At 46.8% G+C, this 20020-nt stretch overlaps 2 protein-coding genes across 6 annotated transcripts; both read left to right on the top strand.

Annotated features, from left to right (window-relative positions):
• LOC120597547 (probable E3 ubiquitin-protein ligase makorin-1) lies at nucleotides 1-7226 on the top strand. Its single transcript, XM_039856087.1, has 8 exons — nucleotides 1-455; nucleotides 1812-1931; nucleotides 2111-2355; nucleotides 3853-3956; nucleotides 4108-4280; nucleotides 4385-4495; nucleotides 6713-6857; nucleotides 7088-7226. The coding sequence occupies exons 3-8, from the start codon at nucleotides 2277-2279 to the stop codon at nucleotides 7223-7225; spliced, it is 750 nt and encodes a 249-aa protein (XP_039712021.1). The 5' UTR covers nucleotides 1-455; nucleotides 1812-1931; nucleotides 2111-2276; the 3' UTR covers nucleotide 7226.
• A 2708-nt stretch (nucleotides 7227-9934) lies between these two features.
• Nucleotides 9935-19918, top strand: FANCE (FA complementation group E). 5 transcript variants are annotated; one of them, XM_039856325.1, is made up of 11 exons: nucleotides 9935-10065; nucleotides 10142-10425; nucleotides 12390-13011; nucleotides 13591-13635; nucleotides 13944-14012; nucleotides 14295-14438; nucleotides 14842-14965; nucleotides 15149-15227; nucleotides 16555-16621; nucleotides 17709-17834; nucleotides 19315-19918. In XM_039856325.1, the coding sequence occupies exons 2-11, from the start codon at nucleotides 10178-10180 to the stop codon at nucleotides 19414-19416; spliced, it is 1626 nt and encodes a 541-aa protein (XP_039712259.1). In that variant the 5' UTR covers nucleotides 9935-10065; nucleotides 10142-10177; the 3' UTR covers nucleotides 19417-19918. The 5 variants fall into 5 exon arrangements, 3 of the variants coding, with proteins under 3 accessions (XP_039712259.1, XP_039712260.1, XP_039712258.1); XR_005651434.1 differs by adding an exon at nucleotides 18646-18814 and having other exon boundaries at nucleotides 9966-10425; XR_005651435.1 differs by adding an exon at nucleotides 18646-18880 and having other exon boundaries at nucleotides 9966-10425.
• Nucleotides 19919-20020: the final 102 nt, after the last annotated feature.

Below are 20020 nucleotides of genomic sequence, written 5' to 3'. Positions count from 1 at the left end.
GACAGGGTTCAATATCAATTTTAATGTTTAATTATTACAAATTGAAGCACTGAGAAATTTCGTTCACATAAATAAGTGGATAGAAATGAAAAGTGATTTGTTACAGTAGGGGCGCTCAATTCTTTGAATTTCCTCTGAATTAAATGCCAAAAACTATACAGTGGTCTATCATTAAAAATTACTATTTGAAGGTCTCATTTACATCCCTGGCCCTCACAACAGCTTCCATGAAAATAACAACTACTATTATTATAAATATATTATTATGTAACAATGTAATAGTAATTGTTGTTATAATAACAAGTACCTCCTCCAAGGCCTTTCCTGGCCACCTGTCTAAAGCAGGTCCCCACCCTGCCAGCCATTTATTTCCGCGGGAGCCCCTTTCACTGTCTGCGTTCATCTTGGTTCTTTGTGCCCTTGCTGCAGAGCCTGGACTGGGGGAGGCAAGTCAGGTAAGTTGTGTAGGATTGAATCCTGTCTTTGATTAAAATTTTGATCTTTTGCTCATCATAGATTTTTTTGCATTAATTATGATCTTTTTAAAAAATTGCTCTAAAATATAATTTACTTTTATCACTGAGTTTTTTGGGCATCCCCTGAAGGTTCGTGTCTGAGGTGAGTGCCTCACTTGCCTTCCTCAGTCCTAGCCCTGGTTTCTTGATTCCCTGTTCTGTCACCTCAGTGGGAACTCCAAGGCAAATTCCCCGACCAGGGGCTGCACACATGTTGTGGTAAATGAAAAACCATGTGACCACAGTCTGGCACCTTTGCTGACAAGACCAAGTGCCCGTCGCCCATCTTTCCCTCCCTCTGTCTGCTATCTGCCATGGCACTCTTGGACACTCCCTGGGGAACGGTGTGGGCCAGTCTACAGCAGACCCTTGGCTTGGGCTGGCAGGCTATGTTGTCTTGGGACTAGAATCTGGCCTCTGTCCCATCATTGCTGCCCTGGTTACTTTACCTGTGGGCTCGTTCCCCTTCCGGGCAAGGAAGCATATAATAAGAGCAGAGGTCCTCTCTACTTGTACCTGTCCCAGAGCCCTGGCCCAGGTCTGAACGTGTAATAGATACTCAATAAACATTTGTCCACCTCCGCCTCCTCCCACCCTTTTCCACCTCACACCTGATCCTCAAAAACCCCTGTAATGGTGATGATGATGATGATAACAGCAGGGTGATAACAGCTAATGTTTATTGAGGGCTTGCTGTGTGCCAGGTACTTTATATACATTGACTCATTTAAGTCTGACATCACCTCATGAATTAGGTACTAATATTATCTTGATTTTGCAAATCAAGTAACTGAGGCATGGAAAGGTTAAATGCCTTGTCCAAGCTTATACAACCAAGAAGTACAAGGCAGAACTGGCTATATGATTTGTGGGACCCAGTGCAAAATGAAAATCAGGGCCCCTTGTTCAAAAATTTAAAAATCTCAAGATGGCAACAGCGGAGCATTAAAGCAAGTGACTGCATAGGTTCATGCCCGTGAAGCCAGTTATGGTACCAAAATGTGAACCCAGAATTCTGACCCTAGGACCCACAAGACTGCCTTTGGAAGAAGTACTAGTAACCACTGTGATTTACTGAGCACCTGCTGTATGCATTTTGCAAAATCTTCAAAAACCCTCTAAACAACCCTGTGGCATTGTTTACCCTCATGTTTAAGGGTGAGAAAACCAATCTTTAATGAACCCAGGGTTATCCAGCAGGACTAGGATTTGAACATAGGACCATCTCTAGAGCCTGTGTTCTTATATTACACAGCCTCTTTCTACAACGGGGCTGGGCATCACTCTATCTTTTAGGAACTTTGCCCAAGGCACCTGTCACTGGGGATCGAGCTGCTGTTTTGCTCAAGACTGGACTGTGTCCCAGGTCTGCAGATACTTCCAGCGAAGCTTCTGCTTCCACGGAGACCGATGCAGGTAAGCACCTCTTCTCCTTGAATGGGAGTGGGTGGGAGGCACAGGAGGCATCGTCCCTTCATGCACCATGCATCCTCCTAGAGCCTCTTCTCCCCTCTCAGCTCCACATTCCAGGCTGAGCTAGCTCTGAGCCCTGGAGAGGCTATTCCTGTCTCCTCACCCTTCTCTTCCCGCCACAGCTTTCAGCACCCACAGCCCCCTGGTCACCTGGAGTGGGGCCGCCGCAGTTCAGAGCCACTTGTCACCCTGCCAGGACCCCTGCTGGGGCTGACTCGAAGGGGCTCTGAGCCCACCTACCTGCCTTCTGAGGCTGTGGGTTGGGGCTGGAGCGAGACTGGCTGGGGCATGGAGCCCGGCCTGGAGAGGATGGCCAGCAAGAATGAGGAGCTTGGTGGCAGTTCCTGGAAGTCCCTGTTCCCATCATGTGAGTCATCAGGGGCACTGCAGGTGGGCACAAGTGGGATCTGAGGCCAGGGTTCCTGCTCTGTCTCTGAGCAAGGTTTATATTTCCTTCCACCCCTCTTCTTCCTAAAGATTCTCAGCTAGAGGGAAATTTTCCTCCCTCTCTGGTTTGCTCTCTGTGTTCTAGAAGCAGAATACCCTGGTGCTTATGGAGTCCAACCACATAGTAACAAATGCCGGTTCCACCACTTAGTAGTTGTGTGATCGTGGACAAGTCACTTAACCTCTCTGTTTCCTCACCTATAAAAGGGCACTGATAATAGTACCTACCTCACAGGGTCATGTGAGGGTGTGATGAGTTCATACGTGTGATGTGCTTAGGATCATACCTGGCACAGAGCAAACACTAAATATTAGTGGTTATTTTTTAAATTATTGCTCTAATTCAGCTCTAACAGAAATATGTTGATGTAACTTTTTGTAACTTTTTACGATATAATTCACAAACCAAAATATTCACCAATTTAAAGTATGTAATTCAATGTAATATAGTATATTCAGAGTAATACAAATATTACCACTAACTAATTTTACTAGATTTTCATCCCACCAAGGGAAACCTATTACTCTCCATGCACCCCGTCCCCCAACCCCAGCCACTGGCAACCACTCATCTACTTTCTGTCTCTATAGACTTACCTATTCTGGATATTTCATGTAAATGGAATAATATAATATGTGGCTTTTTGTGTCTGGCTTCTTTTACTTAGCATAACATTTTCTAGGTTCACCCATGTTATAGCATGTGTCAGTATTTCATTCCCTTACTGCTTTTGTTTTATTCATTCATCAGTTGATGAACATTTGGGTTGTTTTTGGCTTTTTGGCTATTATGAATAATGTTGCTATGAGCATTTGTGTATAAGTTTGTGTGTGGACATATGTTTTTATTTCTCTTGGGTATATACCTAGGAGTGGAACTGCTGGATCATATGGTAACTCCATGTTTAATATTTTGAGGATCTACAAAATGTTTTTCAGAGTGGTCACACTATTTTATATTTCACATATATAACTTAAAATTTTCTAGTAGCCACATTTAAAAAAGTAAAAAGCAACAGGTGAAATTAATTGTAATGTTTTATTTAATCCAATATAGCAAAAGTTATATATATAACATTATCAATTCTATTATTTCAACATGTAATCAATATAAAAAATTCTTAATGAAATATTTTAGTCTTTTTTGGTACTAAGGTTCAAAATCTTGTGTGCACATTGCACTCACAGTACATTTAAGTTTGGACTAGCTCCATTTCAGGTGCCCAGCAGCCACATGTGGTAAGTGCCTGCCGTATTGGACAGCACAGTTCTAAATAGTTGCATCAGAGACTAATGATTCTGACTGGACTCTGAGCTAGTTGGGGGCAGGACTTCTTGTACACACAGTTGTGTGCAGCAGTTGCTCAGTAGTTGCTACATGAATAAGTGAACGAATGGATCCAGTTTTCCCTGACAGCTGCTGATGGAGATCACAGCTACTCCCAGGAGTCTCAGCCAAAGTCAGACCCTGGCCGGAAGCTCATGGCCCCGCTTCAGAGCATGGATCTTGAGGTGCAGCAGGTAATGGGGGAGGGGGAGTGCAGAGGATGGCACGTTGGACTTCTGGGATGCCCAGACTGGCTGGAGGAGGGCCCTGTGGTCCCCCCGCTGTACTTGGGATGGCAGTACGCATGTGTATGTAGAGATTCTCTGACCCTTCGCATGGCTGTAGAGGGAACAGGACAGTCGGGACGTCGTGTGCGGCATCTGCATGGACAAGGTATGGGACAAGCCGGAGGCCCAACGGATCTTCGGCATCCTGCCCAACTGCACTCATGCCCACTGCCTGGGCTGCCTGCGCACCTGGCGGAAAAGCCGACAGGATTTCCCACTGGATGTCATCAAGTCAGTGTCACGGAGAGGCCAGCAGGGAGGGATAGGTGTGTGGGCTGGAGGCTGGCTTGCGGACTTTTGACTATTCTTTCACTTTCCATCTCCCTACCTCACAGGGCCTGTCCCCAATGCCGTGTCCATTCCAGTTACATCATCCCCCACAAGTTCTGGGTGAGCAAGGGGGCTGAGAAAGAGCAACTTATCAGGAACTTCAAGGCTTGGACCAGGTGAGGCTGGAAGGAGGAATGTGACTGGGGTTAGGGAAGAGAGAAAGACAGCTTCTGATCATTCCAGCTCAGCCACAGTTTCCCACCTGGGACCCCCCAAATCCTGGGAATTTGATGGAGATGGCAGGTGAGAGTATGAGCTATTTCTACTATTTCAGAAAGCCCAGTAAATAATGGTGAGTGATTGAGACAGCAGCGGAAGAGCAAGGCCAAGTTTCTCTTCTAGCCGTGGCTCAGGATCGATATAGGCCAACTCTGGTTCTCTGTACAATGAGAAGCCCTGCTTGTGTTTAATATCTTATTTTTTTTAAGCAGCAAAGTAAATTGATGTAAATACATGTTGTTTGCTTAGATGATCTTTGAAAACATGGGATTTCTGAGACTAAAAGGCAGCTCTTGGAGACAGGGAAAATTTGGGTAGGTTTGAATCTCTTGGAGAGGGTAGGCATTTATCCAAAATCTGGAATTAGCTACAATTCCAGGTTCTTAATTCCACCTTCCCAAAGGGTTTATTACACTTGCAATATGCAAAGTACATTTGGATGAAGTGAGGGATAATGAAGGTCTTGCCTCTCGACCTTCATTATCATGAAGACATTCAATCTTGTTGAGTTTTGCCTGAGAACTGTAATATCTGCATCAACAGTTACTGAGAAAAAAAACTTAGATGGGTATCAGAGGGGGAACTATTTGAGCTGGTGTTGGAAGAGGAGTGGGGGCTCCTCAGGAGAAAAATGAGAGCACTCCAGGAAGAGAGAGGTTGAAGTGGGGAAATAACTGGCAGCTGGGATACCATTCGGGGGTCTTCAGAGTCATCTAGGCCAGGGCAGGGCACCCAGGCCTAGGAAACAATGTAGATGGAGGGCTTATTACGTATGACAGAATTTTCACATCATAAACTCCATGTAGTAGAGACTCTTAATATCCTCACACTGCAGAAGAAGAAACTGAGGCATGGTGTATGTCAGCGGTCCGCAATCTTTTAGGTACCAGGAACCAGTGCTCCTATGAGAATCTAATGCCTGATGATCTGAGGTGGAGCTGATGCATTGATGCTAGCACTGGGGAGCGGCTGCAAATACAGATAAAACTTCACTCACTTGCCCACTGCTCACCTCCTGCTTTGAGGTCTGGTTCCTAACAGGCCACAGACAGATATTAGTCCACAGCCCGGGGGATGGGGTCCCCTAGTCTATGTGACTTACATGAGGAAATGGGGTTTGAACCCGGCATTCCAACTCACAGGGCATATTAGAAGAAATGATGGGGAAGATACTGACTTGAGAAGAAGAAGGGTCAGACCTGAGTGGGCAACTGACCATGAGGTTGAAAGGAAAATTTAAGATGATTAATGTTTCCGGCATAGGTGGCTGCAAGACCTGTGCTTGGGGGCTGAGTGAGAGAAGCTGATGGAGACTTTGGACAGGTTGGATGTGGAGTTTTTGTAAGCTATCCAAATGCAGCAGGCCTGACACTAGGTTTGGTCCAATGATAGGAGGAAGAAGAGGAAGGGATGGTTGTTCAGAGGGATTCTCAGGCTTCCAGCTTAAGTGATCAGTAGAGTTCTGCCCTCACACTGGGACTGCAGGAAGTGGGAAGGATTCAACTGTGCTGGAATCAAGCAGAGTGATAATGCAGGAAAAAGGCTGCAAACATTCACTCTATCCTTTTCTCCCTCCCATCTGTCTTTCCTAGCAAGAGGAAAGCTAACCCTACTTAAGTGGATCACAAGTGGCCCACAAACCCCTCCTGTATCTGACCTTTCACTGAGTGTATTTGAAATCTCAGAAGTGGGAAACTTCTTAATCAATTTCATTAACTAGCAATTATCGAATCTTAAGACGACCCCTTAGAACAAAACATTGTTCTAACTTGGTTACAGAGATAATCCTAATATCTGCTATCCTCCTGCTTTGGGTGGTGTTTTTGAAATTTAGTTCAAAGGAGGAAAGGAGATTCCCAGGGGCAAGGCTGGCCCAAATCAAGACTCTGTGGGATTTAGAAAAAGGTGTCCCTTGAGACTTTACTGCCATCTGCTGGAAAATAGTTGTATTAAATATATTGACACTATATCTATGATGGTAATTGTGCCTACATAGATATGGTGCCTTTGTGCTTTGTATAACCTACCCAATCTTATGTGTCAGCCTTCAATTCCCCTTGTTCCTGAGGCAACAGAGCTTGAAGGTGATGGTCTTCTCTCCCACTCTCTCATAGCCAGATCCGATGCCGGTTCTTCATGCAGAGGAATGGCCGCTGCCCCTTCAAGTCTGACTGTATTTACCTGCATCAGCTCCCGGATAAGGCCCCTGCCTCTGATCCTCCCTACCATGAGAGTATGCAGCTGGCCTCTGGGAGTGAGGTGGTAACAGCAGGGATGTGGGGCAGGGGAGGCTGCTGATTATGGTTTATAACAAACATCTGTGATAAATGTCTATGACAGCTATGATGTTAATGGTGCCTACTTAACTGTGGCACTTTTGCGCGGTGTCCTACCTGCCCGACTTTATGTGTCAGCCCTGATTCCCTTGTTCCTGGAGCAACTAAGGTTGAAGCGGATAGTTTTTCATTGATTTCTTTCTCTACTCCCAGGTGCCGGGCCCAACAATGTTGCTAGGGGGCGCAGAGCTGGAGGACAAAGTGCTCACGGACTGTGTCCTGGGCATGGCCTTCTGGGGTGACTTAGAACTCCTGCTGGATCCCAACAGTTCTTATCACTGCCTCCTGTAACCAGGATCAACGTGGGGTGGGGCTGAGGGCAGGGTTTCATAGGTCTTTTCCTTGGGGCTTGAAGGGGGATGAAAGTAGCTGCCCTCTACCTGCATGAATGTGGGGAATGTTGGAGGGCTCTGGGGAAGGGGAAGGGGTTCTCACCTTCTTGTTAGGGACTTAGATTTTAACTTTGTTCTTTTGTAGAAGGATTCTGAAAGAAAACCAATAAAATGTACCTAAGCCATCACTGCTGGTGTCTGAAGAGTATCTGCTCACAGCTTGGGTGTCCCCCCTCCCCCCGCAAAGTTTGATTCTACATTCAGTCTGTTACAGCATCACCCATCACTTAGCCTCTGGAAAACATCACCTAATGCTCATAATAGAACATGTGGTAAGGGCAGATAACATCCTAGTATTATGAAAATAGTAATGACGTCACAGATCCCATAAAAGTGTGTTGAGGATCCCCTAGGTTTCTTGAATTATGCTTAGAACTTTCCTCCCTGCTTTCCGTCCCACTGGCTAGAATGTAGACTTTGGTGGGCATGAACTAGAATCACCAGAGTAAAGCTGGAAGTTGAGGATGGGCAGGGCATTGAAGGCTGTACAGAATTCTTGGCTGTGCTCACTAATTGTCAGGGCCTGCCCATGCAACAATTGGCCATTTGAAGACCAAAACATCTACAAAGTTAAAATTGCTCACCTGAGATAGAGGTGCCTTCTTTCCTGCTAGTTTTGGCCTTTGTTAAGCAGGCATTATCTAAGAAATACTCCTTAGTATTTTCTAACAGCTTTCTTAACATCATTTGGGAAAAACTAAAAATGTTGGCTCCAGTGGAAATCAGATCCAGCTCAAAATATTCCTATGGCTTCCCATACTATTCAGAGTGAAAGCCAAGATCTTCTCTATGACTTCAAGACCTCATAAGATCTGGTTATTTCTCTGACTTCATCTTCTATTATTCCTCAGTAAGTACAATCTGCTCCAGCCAAATTTCCGCCCCAGGGCCTTTGCATTTGCTGTTCTCTCTGCCTGAAGTAGTCTCCCCACAGACCTCTACCTGACCACCTATTTAAAATTACCCCTCCCTTCCCTGCTATATTCTTGAAAGCACTATCATAATCATTCTATTGTTTACTTATTTAGTTGTCTGTCTCTCCTCACGTGAGTGTCGGTAACAATGAAGAGAAGGGTCTTTGTTTTGTTCCCTGTATCCTCAGCCCCTGGTGCTCAGTAAAGATTTATCGAATGAATGGATGTATATGTGGCAGCAGGAGCTAGGAGGATGAGAAATACAAGCTGACCCTCAAAAGTAGAGTTTTAAGAGGTGCTGTGGATATCTTCCCCCCTCTCCCGTTAGTCCTATTCTTTGCAGTGATCCCTTCTGAAAGAGTTTCTGGGATTCAATTCCAATGTGTGTGTGGAGGTTTCTCACACCAACAAGCAATTCTCAGATGACAGCAGGGTGTCTGAGAAGCCAACTCAATTCTGACACTATCTATCCACAGAGAGAACCAGAGTCCACAGGTAAAGGGCTCAGTCCCACAAGACCGCCCTCCACTTCAGAGGACAGTCCAGCCAGCCCAGTGCTTCTGACCCACTAGTTTTACATCAGAGGGCCCCACGGCCCCTTCCTCGGTTTCGATTAGTTTGCTAGAATGGCTCACAGAACTCAAGAAAACCCATATACTTCCTAGATTACCAATTTATTACCAAGGATATTAAAAAATATGAATCAACAGCCAGGTAGACATATAAAGTCCCGAAAAAAGAAGCTTCTGTCTTTTGGGGCTTAGCAAGGTAGAAGTGTTCTAGTGGGAGCTCTCTGAAAAAGGCTAAGGAGCCTTTTTTGGGGTTTTAGGGAGGCTTCAGTAGGCAATCATGGTTGACTAAGTCATCAGACATTGGTGATTGATTCAACCTCAATCCCCACCCCCTTGGGTGTGGTCCAGAAGTCACCTTATTAACATAATAAGAGACACTAAGTTGCTCTTGTCACATTTGAGGGGTTTGGGAGCTATAAGCCAGGAATGTTGATGAAGACCAAATACGTCTGACAAGTATATTTCGGTCATATGAATAACCAAACATATATACATATATTTATTATAAATCACGGTATTGTATCTCACCTTTCTTTGCTGGAAGTCTGCCTCCTCCAGCTTATTTTAACTGAAACCCTGGGAGGTGGAGCCACGCTGGCCCCTTAAAAACAACCAGAACAAGGCTGCTTCTTGGTCCTTGGGAAGAAGTTCACAACGTCTTTGGCCATATACATGGTGTTAGATTTTAATGCGACCCCATTCTCAGGGATATTTCTACATCAAATATTTCTGGAGAGGACTGAAACCCTAATAATGGCAGTTGATGGCCTATGAAAGAGGTGACATTACTATGGGGTGGTAAATTGTCATCAAATCCTATTACAAAGCCCATGATCTACAGTAACATGGGCGTCCGCTAAAATTAAATGTTTGGATCCTGAAGCACAACAGGATTCCTGACATCCACTCTGTACCCGCCGAGTCCTCTTACTTCAGAGAGCAGTGAGGGAAAGTAGGGACAGAAGCCAAGAAACCCGCCTCCATAAAGCCCTGCCCCACCCGCACCGTCTCTGGTCTGACCCCGCCCACAAACAAACCGCGTTCGTTGTGGCCCCGCCCCTTCCAGAGACACAAGCTCAGCATTTCCCCCGTTCACATTCGGTTCCTCTTACTCTCTGGCCAGAACCACTTCTGGCCCCGCCCCTTCCGGCCTGCTCTTGAGCGTGGCGTTACGTCCCGCCTCTCTCCTTGCGGTGCCTCATTCTTCCTTCCCTTTGCGACTCTGCGCGCGTTTTGCTGGCTGCGGGGCTGAGGTGGGAATGTGTAGGGCGCGGGAGGTTGCCCACTGCCGCGTCGGGCGAGAACTAGTGTCCTCCTTCTTTTCCTCAGGCCTGGGAGCTGAGGCCCGAAACGCGCGTCCGGGGCATGGCGTCCCCGGAGGCTGTAGCCGCTCAGACTGAGAGCGCGGAACGCGCGCCCTGGGCGCACTTGGAGGCCCCCGCGCGGCTCCTGCTGCAGGCGCTGCAGGCGGGGCCGGACGGGGCGCGGCGCGGCCTGGGGGTGCTGCGGACGCTGGGCAGCCACGGCGGGGAGCCCTTCGGCTGGGACCGCCTCCTTGAGGCGCTGTGCCGGGAGGAGCCCGTCGTGGAAGGCCAGGACTGTCGCCTGCAGCTGTAAGTCGTCCGCCTCGCCTCTGGCGTAGCGCCGCATTTCATTCTCCACCTTCGTGTAAGACAGAGGCTGGCGCTACTCCCTTTTTCTAGAGTAGGAGACCAAGACGTGGAGACGTTAATTCTCCCACAGCGAGGGCTCCCTGCCTCGCGCCTGTGCGGAGGGACATCCAACAGACCTTCACTGAGTACTTAGTGTGCCTGCCAGTACCGTGTACACAGACGTAAGACACACCTTCGTTTGGGTGTGAATGAGTATACGTGGACGCGAATCGATTTTGAATGCGTATTACACCTCTAAAAAGATCGAACTCGTGTCTCCAGTATAGGCATACTTAGGTTTAAAGTGTACACGACTTAAAAATACATACATTATAAAGTATACACAAATTGAAATTTAAAATGAGATAAATGACAATAAACATCTGGTTGTAGGGGCTTCGTATTATAGGTTTTTCAAAGCGTAATACACGTTTTAAGGCAAAATCACTTTCCTTAAGGATAGTGTTCTTGGTCATTTCTAGTCTTTTGGATGACTTCGAACTTTTTTTCCCCTTTGTGTGGCTGACAAAGAATTCGTACTCGGAGCAGAAGTGTCAGCTCTGCCATTTTATTGTTATTTGGTAATACTGTATCCATAAATGCACTTAACTATCACAGTTAACTAAAATACACAGTAAAAAAAAAGTGAGCGAGGTGCCTGCCACCTTCAGCCTCTAGGGCTATGAAGAGCGGGCCTTCCACTCTTGGATAACCCTACCTCAGAATTAGGCTGGAGACTAAAATGTATTAAAATCTATATACTAAAAATTTGTAATCATTTCTTGTGTTTTAGATAAGTAAAATAGAAGTGCTAATATTTCCACTCGACTTTGAATTTCTTTCAAGGAATGGGTCAAGAGAACTTTCAAAACCCCACATTGGAGGCTAGAGAAATGTTTTCCAGCTGTCTGGCTTTTTTCTCTCGACAGAGTAAGGGGAGAGGGGGACTTAACCTAGCGTCCCTGGATAGAACTGTACTTCAGTATCATAGGTTGCTTTTTTAATTCTATGTATTTTATTTTATGCATTTAACCCTTTTTCTGATAAGGGTCCATACACACACAAAAAGCTAAAAGCCCTTGAAATAGGGTCTTCTCCATTTCTTCCAAATATTCTCTACCACAAATTGACCATTTTTTAAACTTTTACTCTAGTTTTCTATCTCACTTAGTGTTTGTTTTCCACAAAGAAAAGTTGGGTTTTCTCTCTCAGACGTCCCAAAGTGCCTTTGTGTGATGATGACCAACAGCTCTGCAAAGTCATGTATAGAGAGGAGCAGAGGCTTGTTGGGTGGTAGGCTAGGCTAGATGCACCCATGACTTGTCATCTCAACAAGCCTCAGGTCACACAGCATCTGGATTTGTGCCTTCGCAACATTACACATGGCTACATTGCTCTGTCCACAGATATCTGGACACTTATTCTCAGAGTTAATTCATTTGATAAATGCATACCAAATGCCTGCTTGGGCTGTTGCTGTGCTGGGTACTGGTACACAGGAAGAAGACACTGTCTCTGCCTCTCAGTTACTCATTTCTTGGTGAAAGCAAATGACATGTCACCTTGTGAGTTCCAGGGGAATGCCAAGGGGAGCACAGGGCCACAGACAACATTGCACAGCATCTTGAAGTACTTTTACGTAGAGTTTGGGAAAGGACTTCTTTTTTATGTAAAATGAGCATAGGTTCCAGTGTGAATTTTCAAGTTGAAATCAATGTCACATAGGGCCCAGCATAGAATAAATGCTCAGTGAACACTTGTTGAATGACTCTCATGTTGTCCCCCTCTCCATCCACACTGATTCGCAGATACCGCTACCCAGACCCCGTCTGTCCATTGCCATTTAGCCTCTAGCTCAACCTAGTCTGCCCTGTGTTCCTTTCAGCAAGACCCTCTTAACTTCTTGTTCTCCCTCTGCTACCCAGGAAACCGCTGCTGTTGCGATTGCCCGGGTTATGCCAGAAGAACCTGATGTCCCTGTTGATGGCTCTTAGGTCATCGTTGCCCGAAAGCAGGCTCCTCCCTGTGCTTCAGATTGCAAGGGAGGACCCAAGCCCTGACCCTGATGCTTGGCTCCCGGCCCTGGGGGAGTTGCTGCGAAGAGATTTGGACATTGGGATCTCCACTGAGGGAGCGTTCCCACTGTCTAAAGTGTGCCAGAGACAGCTCCGAGACCTGTGTAGGCGGCTGGGCCCAGGGAACCGGGGGGTGAAGTTGCCCCCGTCTCCAGATCCCAAAGAGGAAGAAGAGGAGAAGAACAAGGACTCCCAGCAGCCTGGGAAACGTAGAAAGGAGCCAGAGGAAGAGCCTGCTAGTCCTGAGGGGGAGAGGGCCCCCAAAAAGTTACGGTGTTTGGAAAGGGAAGAAGAGGAAGGTCATGAGAAGGAGAGAGCTGAATGTGAATCTTTGGAATCCCTGGCAGATGAAGGAGGCGCATCACTCATTAAGAACCAGCTTCTTGTGGGGGCTGAGCTCAGTGACGCTGGTCCGAGTCTGGAGGATGCTAACGGCTCAGCTGAGAGTTTGGAGTTGCCCAAAGCTATCCAGGTACTAGGGTGAAGAGGCTGGGTTTAGAGTGATCCTTCAGGAGGGAAGGTTATTCTAGGGCTAAAAATGGTTGGGACACTCTTTCTGAATTGGGATGACTAGTCCATGGAGCAAGGGGAGGGAGAGTGGGTTTGAGGGAGTATATTCTCTGCTTTATAGATTCTGGAGAAGGGGTGGTGAAGGGAGTTATTAGAGGTAGGAAACCCTTGGCCTAATGATATATATGTGAGGGTAAAGGGTGCTAGGCAAGTGGAGAGGCTCCAGAGCCACCCCATCCTATGGGGATTAGAAGAATCTTGCCAGCATCCATCCTGCCCTTCCAGTCGAAGGTGTGGGTCTGCCTCCGTTAGGTGGATGCAGGGAAAACAAGTCTAGACAGTTGAATTTGTATGGCCTATGTCTCGTTTGCGTTCTTAAGCCCTTTTCAAAGTTTAGGCTTCATGTTCTTGACCCTCTTGAATCATCTTTGTCTACCAGCTCCCACTGACCTGGGGCCTTCTCAGGAGAGGGAGCTGGGACTGGGCTTGGTACCACACTATGCGGGTAGGGACTTGGCTGTGACTGGGCTCTCCTCCGCAGGACCAGGTTCCAAGGCTGCAGCAGCTGCTCAGGACCTTCGGGAAGGTGACTGGCCCTACCCTGCTCACCATAGCTCTTTTTTCCACCTCTGCTTAGACTTTAGTCTTGCCCAGGGAAGCCCCAGTGCAGTGAGGCATAGGCTGTTGGAGTGAAGGGAGGGTGGGGTGAAGATCTGAGGACAATCATTGCAGGGCTTTTCTTGGCCCGAGTACAGATAATATCATCTAACCCCAGACAAGTTCCTCTCTGGTAGCACCGTCAGGGACCTCAGCCACCTATGGTAGTCAAAAGGGTGGCCTCAGTGATGTGTCACCAAATGCTCTGCCAGCCATAACATGGGATTGCCTTCCCAGAGGTTGGACGGGTTGGAAGACTCACCTCCAGTTGAGCTGCAGCTTCTCCATGAATGTAGCCCCAGCCAGGTGAGTCCAGAAAGACTGCCTGGCCCTGAGGATACATCCCCTCTCCCCAGCATTTTTCCATTTAACTTTGTGTTTCCCTGCCTCATGGGAATTTTGGGAGGGTTTTTTGGTGTCTTGTGGAGGGTTCACCCTGAGTAGTTTCTTTTAGTCCTTAACTCGGCCCAATGGGGCGGTTTTCCTAGCCTTACCTTACCCTTGCCCTACCACTTATGCTGCCCAGTTGGCTTGAGACGGCCTAGCAGAGACAGACTGTGTCCCTTTGTCTTCCTTCCTACTTGGCAGATGGACCTGCTGTGTGCCCAGCTGCAGCTCTCCCAGCTCTCGGACACAGATCTCCTGCAACTCTGCACCTGGCTGCTGTCCCTTTCACCGGATCTTAGCCTCAGCAATGCCACTGTGCTGGCCAGGAGCCTCTTTCTTAGACGAGTAGGTGCATTGCGATGCACTCAGACTGCCAGGCACAATGGGGGAGAGAGTCTGAGCCCTCAGAAGGATGGTGCTTAGGAAGAGGGGGTTCCAAGCCTTGCAGGCATCTGGCTTGTCCAGGCAAACTGGCAAGAGAAGGTCATGGACCCCCAGGCCATCTACCCTCATGGCATCTAATTTCTCTTTCTTGGGCCTCAAACCATTCCAGAAGCTAGAGGGATTTGAGATTTGGGAGCTGGGGAAGGGAGCTATGTGTCTTCTGATGGATGAGTCCATGTGAGTCCTAGGTAAAATAACATTTTTTTCCCCCTTTGTAACATCTGTCACCACCTGAAATATGTGTCTGATAAATACTTATTGAAGAGAAGAAGAAATGAAATATTTTTCTCCCCATTGCCTGTAGATTCTCTCCCTGACTTCCTCAGCCTCCCGCCTGCTCACAACTGCCCTAACTTCCTTCTGTGCCAAGTATACCTACCCTGTCTGCAGAGCCCTCCTTGGCCCCATGCTCTGGGCCCCAGAAACAGGTAATTCTGGAAACAGCTTTCACCCCAGGGTGGCCCTGGTAGGAGTTGGGTATTCAACGAGTAAAACCTATTTATTTCCCTGATGATGCCGCCTATAATGAGTTCAGCATTCTGTTCTCTGCTAGCCCCTTCCTCTCCTCCCATTTCCCCCCAGACTTTGCCCCTCTGTTGTCCCCTACCCAGGTCCAGCTCAAACAGAGTTACTGTGTTGCCTTATGAAGGACGAGGCCCTGGAGCCAGACATGCAGGTTTTAATACTGGGGTGAGTATACAGGTCTCCATGTTGCCCTCACTCCCACCTTCTCCCCCTGGCCAAGCCTGCTCCTGGCATTCTGGAGCCAGATGGGCACCAGGCCCTGTACCCAAAAAACAGAAGGTGCCCCCTATCACAGTTGCCTGAACCTGGCTTGTGCCTTCAGACCTGGGCCTGTGCACGTTGCCATCCCATGCACCTTCCCAAGTCCAAGGTTTTGTTCAGTCTTCTGTGCCAGGTGCCTTGGGGAATGCAGAGAAAAGACTGGTGGTCCTGGCTCTTGAAACATGACACAGTGGTTAAGAGCACTGGCTCTTGAGTCATACAGACGTGGTTTCAAATCTCAACCTTGTCCTTTATTTAAATGGGTTATTCAAACAGGTTATTCCTTCTCTCTGAGCCTCTGCGTCCTCATATGAAAAATGGGGATAATATTCACTCTGTAGGATTTTTCTAGATATTAAATGTGATAATACGTATAAAGACCTGAGCATAGTATCTGGCACCTAGTAAATGCTCAAAAATTGTTATTAAATTGGTGTTAAATTTGGGTATTAAAATTGGAGAGTCAAGATACAGACATATAAATAATGAGTAAGTAAGACTCCATTGGACACCACTGTGAAACAAAATGCTAAATATGATATGAGAAGGGGCCAGTCTCAAAAATAATATTGGTCACCATTTATTGAGCACTTTCTGTGCTTTAGATTCGTTATCTCAGTCTTTATGCAATCCTGTGAGATGGGTGCTGCTGCCGCCTTAAAGGTGGGAAAACTGAAGCTCAGAGAGGTTAAGGGATGTGGCTTGTACAGCAAGTGATAAAGCCTAGGATCAAACCCAAGTGTGTGCACCCAAGAAGCTACACTACGTCCATGTGACATGCTGCCTTTCCAAACAAGCTGAGGACTGTCTAGTTAAACAGGAAGCATGGAGTAGAACTCACCATGAATTGGGCTCTGCAAGAAAGGCTTGCCTTCTCCAGGAAGCCTCATGTGTGTCATCTCATCTATCATCATCCTCTTCCCTCACCTTTTGTACTCAGGATGTACTCGACTCCTGGTTATTTTTCAGGGGACCTTTGTACATCTCACTGCCAAATCCTTCATCATTCACTCCTGGGGATCTTGGGTTGTGGCCTTCTCAGCACTGAGTGAGGGCTCTGTAGTAGTGGCTACTGGGCGGCCACCAGCACCAGGGGGGCTCTAACTCCTTCATCTGTAGGCTAGGAATCTTGGCTGTCTCCAGGACCTTGCCTTCCCTTGGGCTAGGAGCAGAAGATACCCAGACTTAGATGGGAGATGAGGCTTTACTTACCAGGGCTTATGCTTTGCAGACAGATCTTGGAGCTACCCTGGAAGGAGGAGACTTTCTTGGTGTTGCAGGCACTCCTAGAGCAGCAGGTGAGCAGGCTACCTTGGGGAAGAGTGGACAAAGAAGTGCTGCCATGCTGTGGACAGATGTGGGGCTCCTGGGTTTATGATCCCTTTGATGATGGCAGGGCAAGTAAGACAGCTGCCCTACAGCAGGGTGCCCTGTGACAGTGGCAGAGTCCTGGTGCTTGAAAGGCTGGTGACAGATAGCTGACTACATGGTAAATTCCATCTCCACCTCTTACTGGCTGTGTGACCTTGGGGAGGGACTTTCTGGTGTGTGTGTATAACTTTTATTTTTGAATAGGTAATAATTCATGTTCACAATTTTGGAAGCTCAAAAAGATATAGTGAAAAATACTCCCCCAGCCATCCAGATTCCCCTCCCCAGGGCTAATCAATGTTACTAATTTCAAGAGAACTCTCCTAGAGATGCTTTGTAGCTATAAGAACATATATTTAAATGTACTCTTTCTTTGCTTTTTATATAGATGTTAACACCAAGCCCAATGCTCTGTATTTTGCTTTTTTCACTTAATATATTTTGGCAATTTTTTTCATATTAGTACCTAAAATTCTGCCTTACTTGTTTATAACTTAAGTATTGACCTGACCTCTTTATGTCTCAGTTTCCTCATCTACAAGAGGGGAACGATGATGACAGCACCTACCTCATAAGACTAGGGTGAGGTTTAAATGGAATAATGGTGTAAAGTGCTCAGAATGGTGTCTTATGCATAATAATGTTTATTAAGTTATTTTTATGAAGAGCTATTGTTATTATGCTGGCATTACCCCTTGGGAACTTCTTAACTCCTGTATATCTTCAACCACTAAGCCAAGCTAGGGATCCTTGGCTTCCTTTGGTCCTAATCTGAACCCTTACCACCATTTTCTGAGACTTTTGTGCCAGGCTTTATGTGCATTGTCTCGTTTAATCTTTTTCACAGTCTTCAGAGTTAGAAATTATGAGCCCCACTTTAGAGATGTAGAAACTGAGGCTTAGTGTGGTTAAGTGATCCTTCTACACAGGGTCACTTAGTTAGGAGGTAGTAGAACTGAGAATTGAATGCAGGGCCCTTTCTTGTGTTACTGTCCCATCTCTCAATGTGTGCAGGTGGAGATGACCCCCGAGAAGTTCAATGTGTTGATGGAGAAGCTCTGTAAAGAGGGGCTGACAGCCACCACGTCCATGGCCTATGCCAAGCTCATGCTGACAGTGATGACCAAATATCAGGCCAATGTGAGTGTTGATAGGTCCACAAGGGCTGGTCCTGATGCTCTGAACCTGCCATGAGGGCATACAGATGCTTACCAGGGAGAAAAACCCTGAATGTTAGCCTGGGAAACCACAAGTTCAAGCCCAGGACTAGAGGATGAAACTACGTAGGAGTTTGTCCATCCAGCCAACACCTCTGTGGGCCAAATGCTAAATGGGGCATTAGGGAATCAACAGTGACCATAATGCAGTCCCTGTCCTTGACTTGACCCTCTCCTAATGCTGGACTAGTATGAAGGGAGAGAGATGATAAGTCATTGTAATATCTGGTAGGAGCCAGGTAAGAGGTGTGTACAGGGCTTTTAGTGGCAGAGGAAGAGGGGCAAGTAAACCTTGTGGTTGGGAATTGGGACAGGCTTCCTGACTTAAAGGGTGAGTAGTAGTCAAGGGCCAAAATGGAGCAGCGAATGTCCGAGGGGATCTACAGGTAGTTCATTGTAGCTGGGGCTTGAAAACATGAGAGTGAATGGTGGAAAGTGAAGAGGTTAGTGAGCTAAAGTACCAAGAGCTAATACTTACATAGCCCCTGCTACATCTCAGGCACTGTTCTACGTTTTTTACATAAGTTAACTCACATGTTAGCCCAATGAGAAGATTCTATTATGAGTTCTATTTTATAGATGAAGAAATTGAGACTCAGGTTAAAGTAACTTGCCCAAGGTCACATTGCCAGGCTGTGGTAGCATCTTATGGAAGGCCCTGTAGGTTATGGTGAGGAGGTTGGACTTTGAAGGCCAGGTATTCTTAGCTGTTGACTCTTTTTTGAGAGTCACAGGCCAATTTGATGATTTGATGAAAGCTATAACTTCTCCCAGAAAAATGAATATGTGAACACATATCAGGAGGCTCCTGGATCCTCTGGAGACTCTCTGTAGAGCCTAGAAGAAGGACCTCCAATATGAGGCCTCGGGAGTCATCCTAGACCTTTCAGCTGGAGTGACTTGGTTAGAGTTGCATTTTATAAAGAAGCCTCTGGCCTCTGTAAAAGGAGTGGAGATTGGAGAGTGAAGGTACAAGGCAGAGACTTCTCAGGAGGTTGTAACAACAGTTCAGGGCACAAAAGCGTGACCCAGAAGGAAGGTGGCAGCCACAATGGAGTGTTTCTGAACCTTAGTTTCTTCATCAGTAAATGGGAGAGTTGTAAGGATTATATGAGGTAATATAATAAAGTGCTGCCACATAGTAAGCAGTCTATATAATTGTCAACTGTTATTGATGTAGCTGACTTAGTAAGTTGTGCAGTTAGTATTTGACCTCAGGTCAACCTGAATCCAAAGACCTTGCTTCACCATTGGGAAATAATGAGGTTCAATTGCTCAAGAAGTCATCTCCTTCCATTGTCCTTGCATCCTGATTCCTCTCTCAGGAGCAGAGGAGTGCAGGGAGAGAGGCTGCTGGAATTCTGACATTATAAAATTCTGACATTATTCTTCCTTCTCCCCAGATAACCGAGACCCAGAGGCTGGGCCTGGCCACAGTCCTAGCAGTCAACACCACTTTCCTGAGGAAGTCCCTGCAGGCCACCCTGAGACATATGGCCTCCTGACCTTCCACTAAGGGACCACCCTCCTAGAGCTCCCTCATCAGCTTCCTGAACAACACTTCTGCCCTCAGCACCTCACCCTGACCCCTTGTCTGGGGGTAAAGACTGAGCCTGACCATCCCAGGGATCAACTGCCTCCCAGTTCCAGGCTGCAGAGAGGCTTTCTTGGCCTCCCAGCCAGCAGGGAGGATCCCAAGCTGAGGAGGCTGGATGAGCTGGATTTCCAAGGGCTGTTGACTCTTCCTGGCTCCCTCCTTGTTACTTCTCCCTCAAGCTGCGGACAGAAACTTTCCTATAGGCCTCTGTAGAGTCACAGCTGACCCAGAGTAGATGAAAAATGTTCCAGCAGCCCTGGGAGACCTGTATGCTTAACACAAATCTCTTGTGCTCAAGTATATATTATGATCCTCTGTGTTCCTGTTTCTGACTTGAATAATTTATCAATGGTATTTAATAAAAAGGAAGTTCAATGATGTCATAATAAAAGTGCCTGCCTTCCTATTAACTCTGGGTATTTGTTGAAAACCAACTCACCATCATTCCACCCTGCTCAGCAACAAGGGGCATCTTTTTTTCTGGGCAAATGTTCTGTGAAGGGAAGGTAGTA

This window comes from Pteropus medius, unplaced genomic scaffold (assembly GCF_902729225.1).
Source record: "Pteropus medius unplaced genomic scaffold, Ma_sr-lr_union100, whole genome shotgun sequence".
NCBI lineage: Eukaryota > Metazoa > Chordata > Mammalia > Chiroptera > Pteropodidae > Pteropus > Pteropus medius.
The sequence above is the reverse complement of the archived record's forward strand: the minus strand, read 5'-3'. Positions and strand labels throughout refer to the sequence as shown.

Excerpts from the sequence above, each read along its gene's own strand:
- LOC120597547 (XM_039856087.1), top strand. The coding sequence starts at position 2,277 with ATGGAGCCCGGCCTGGAGAGGATGGCCAGCAAGAATGAGGAGCTTGGT. Across the intron at positions 2,356-3,852 it reads GAAGTCCCTGTTCCCATCAT|CTGCTGATGGAGATCACAGC; the intron begins GTGAGTCATCAG and ends TTTCCCTGACAG. Across the intron at positions 3,957-4,107 it reads TGGATCTTGAGGTGCAGCAG|AGGGAACAGGACAGTCGGGA; the intron begins GTAATGGGGGAG and ends GCATGGCTGTAG.
- FANCE (XM_039856325.1), top strand. The coding sequence starts at position 10,178 with ATGGCGTCCCCGGAGGCTGTAGCCGCTCAGACTGAGAGCGCGGAACGC. Across the intron at positions 13,636-13,943 it reads TGCTCAGGACCTTCGGGAAG|AGGTTGGACGGGTTGGAAGA; the intron begins GTGACTGGCCCT and ends TTGCCTTCCCAG. Across the intron at positions 17,835-19,314 it reads TGACCAAATATCAGGCCAAT|ATAACCGAGACCCAGAGGCT; the intron begins GTGAGTGTTGAT and ends CCTTCTCCCCAG.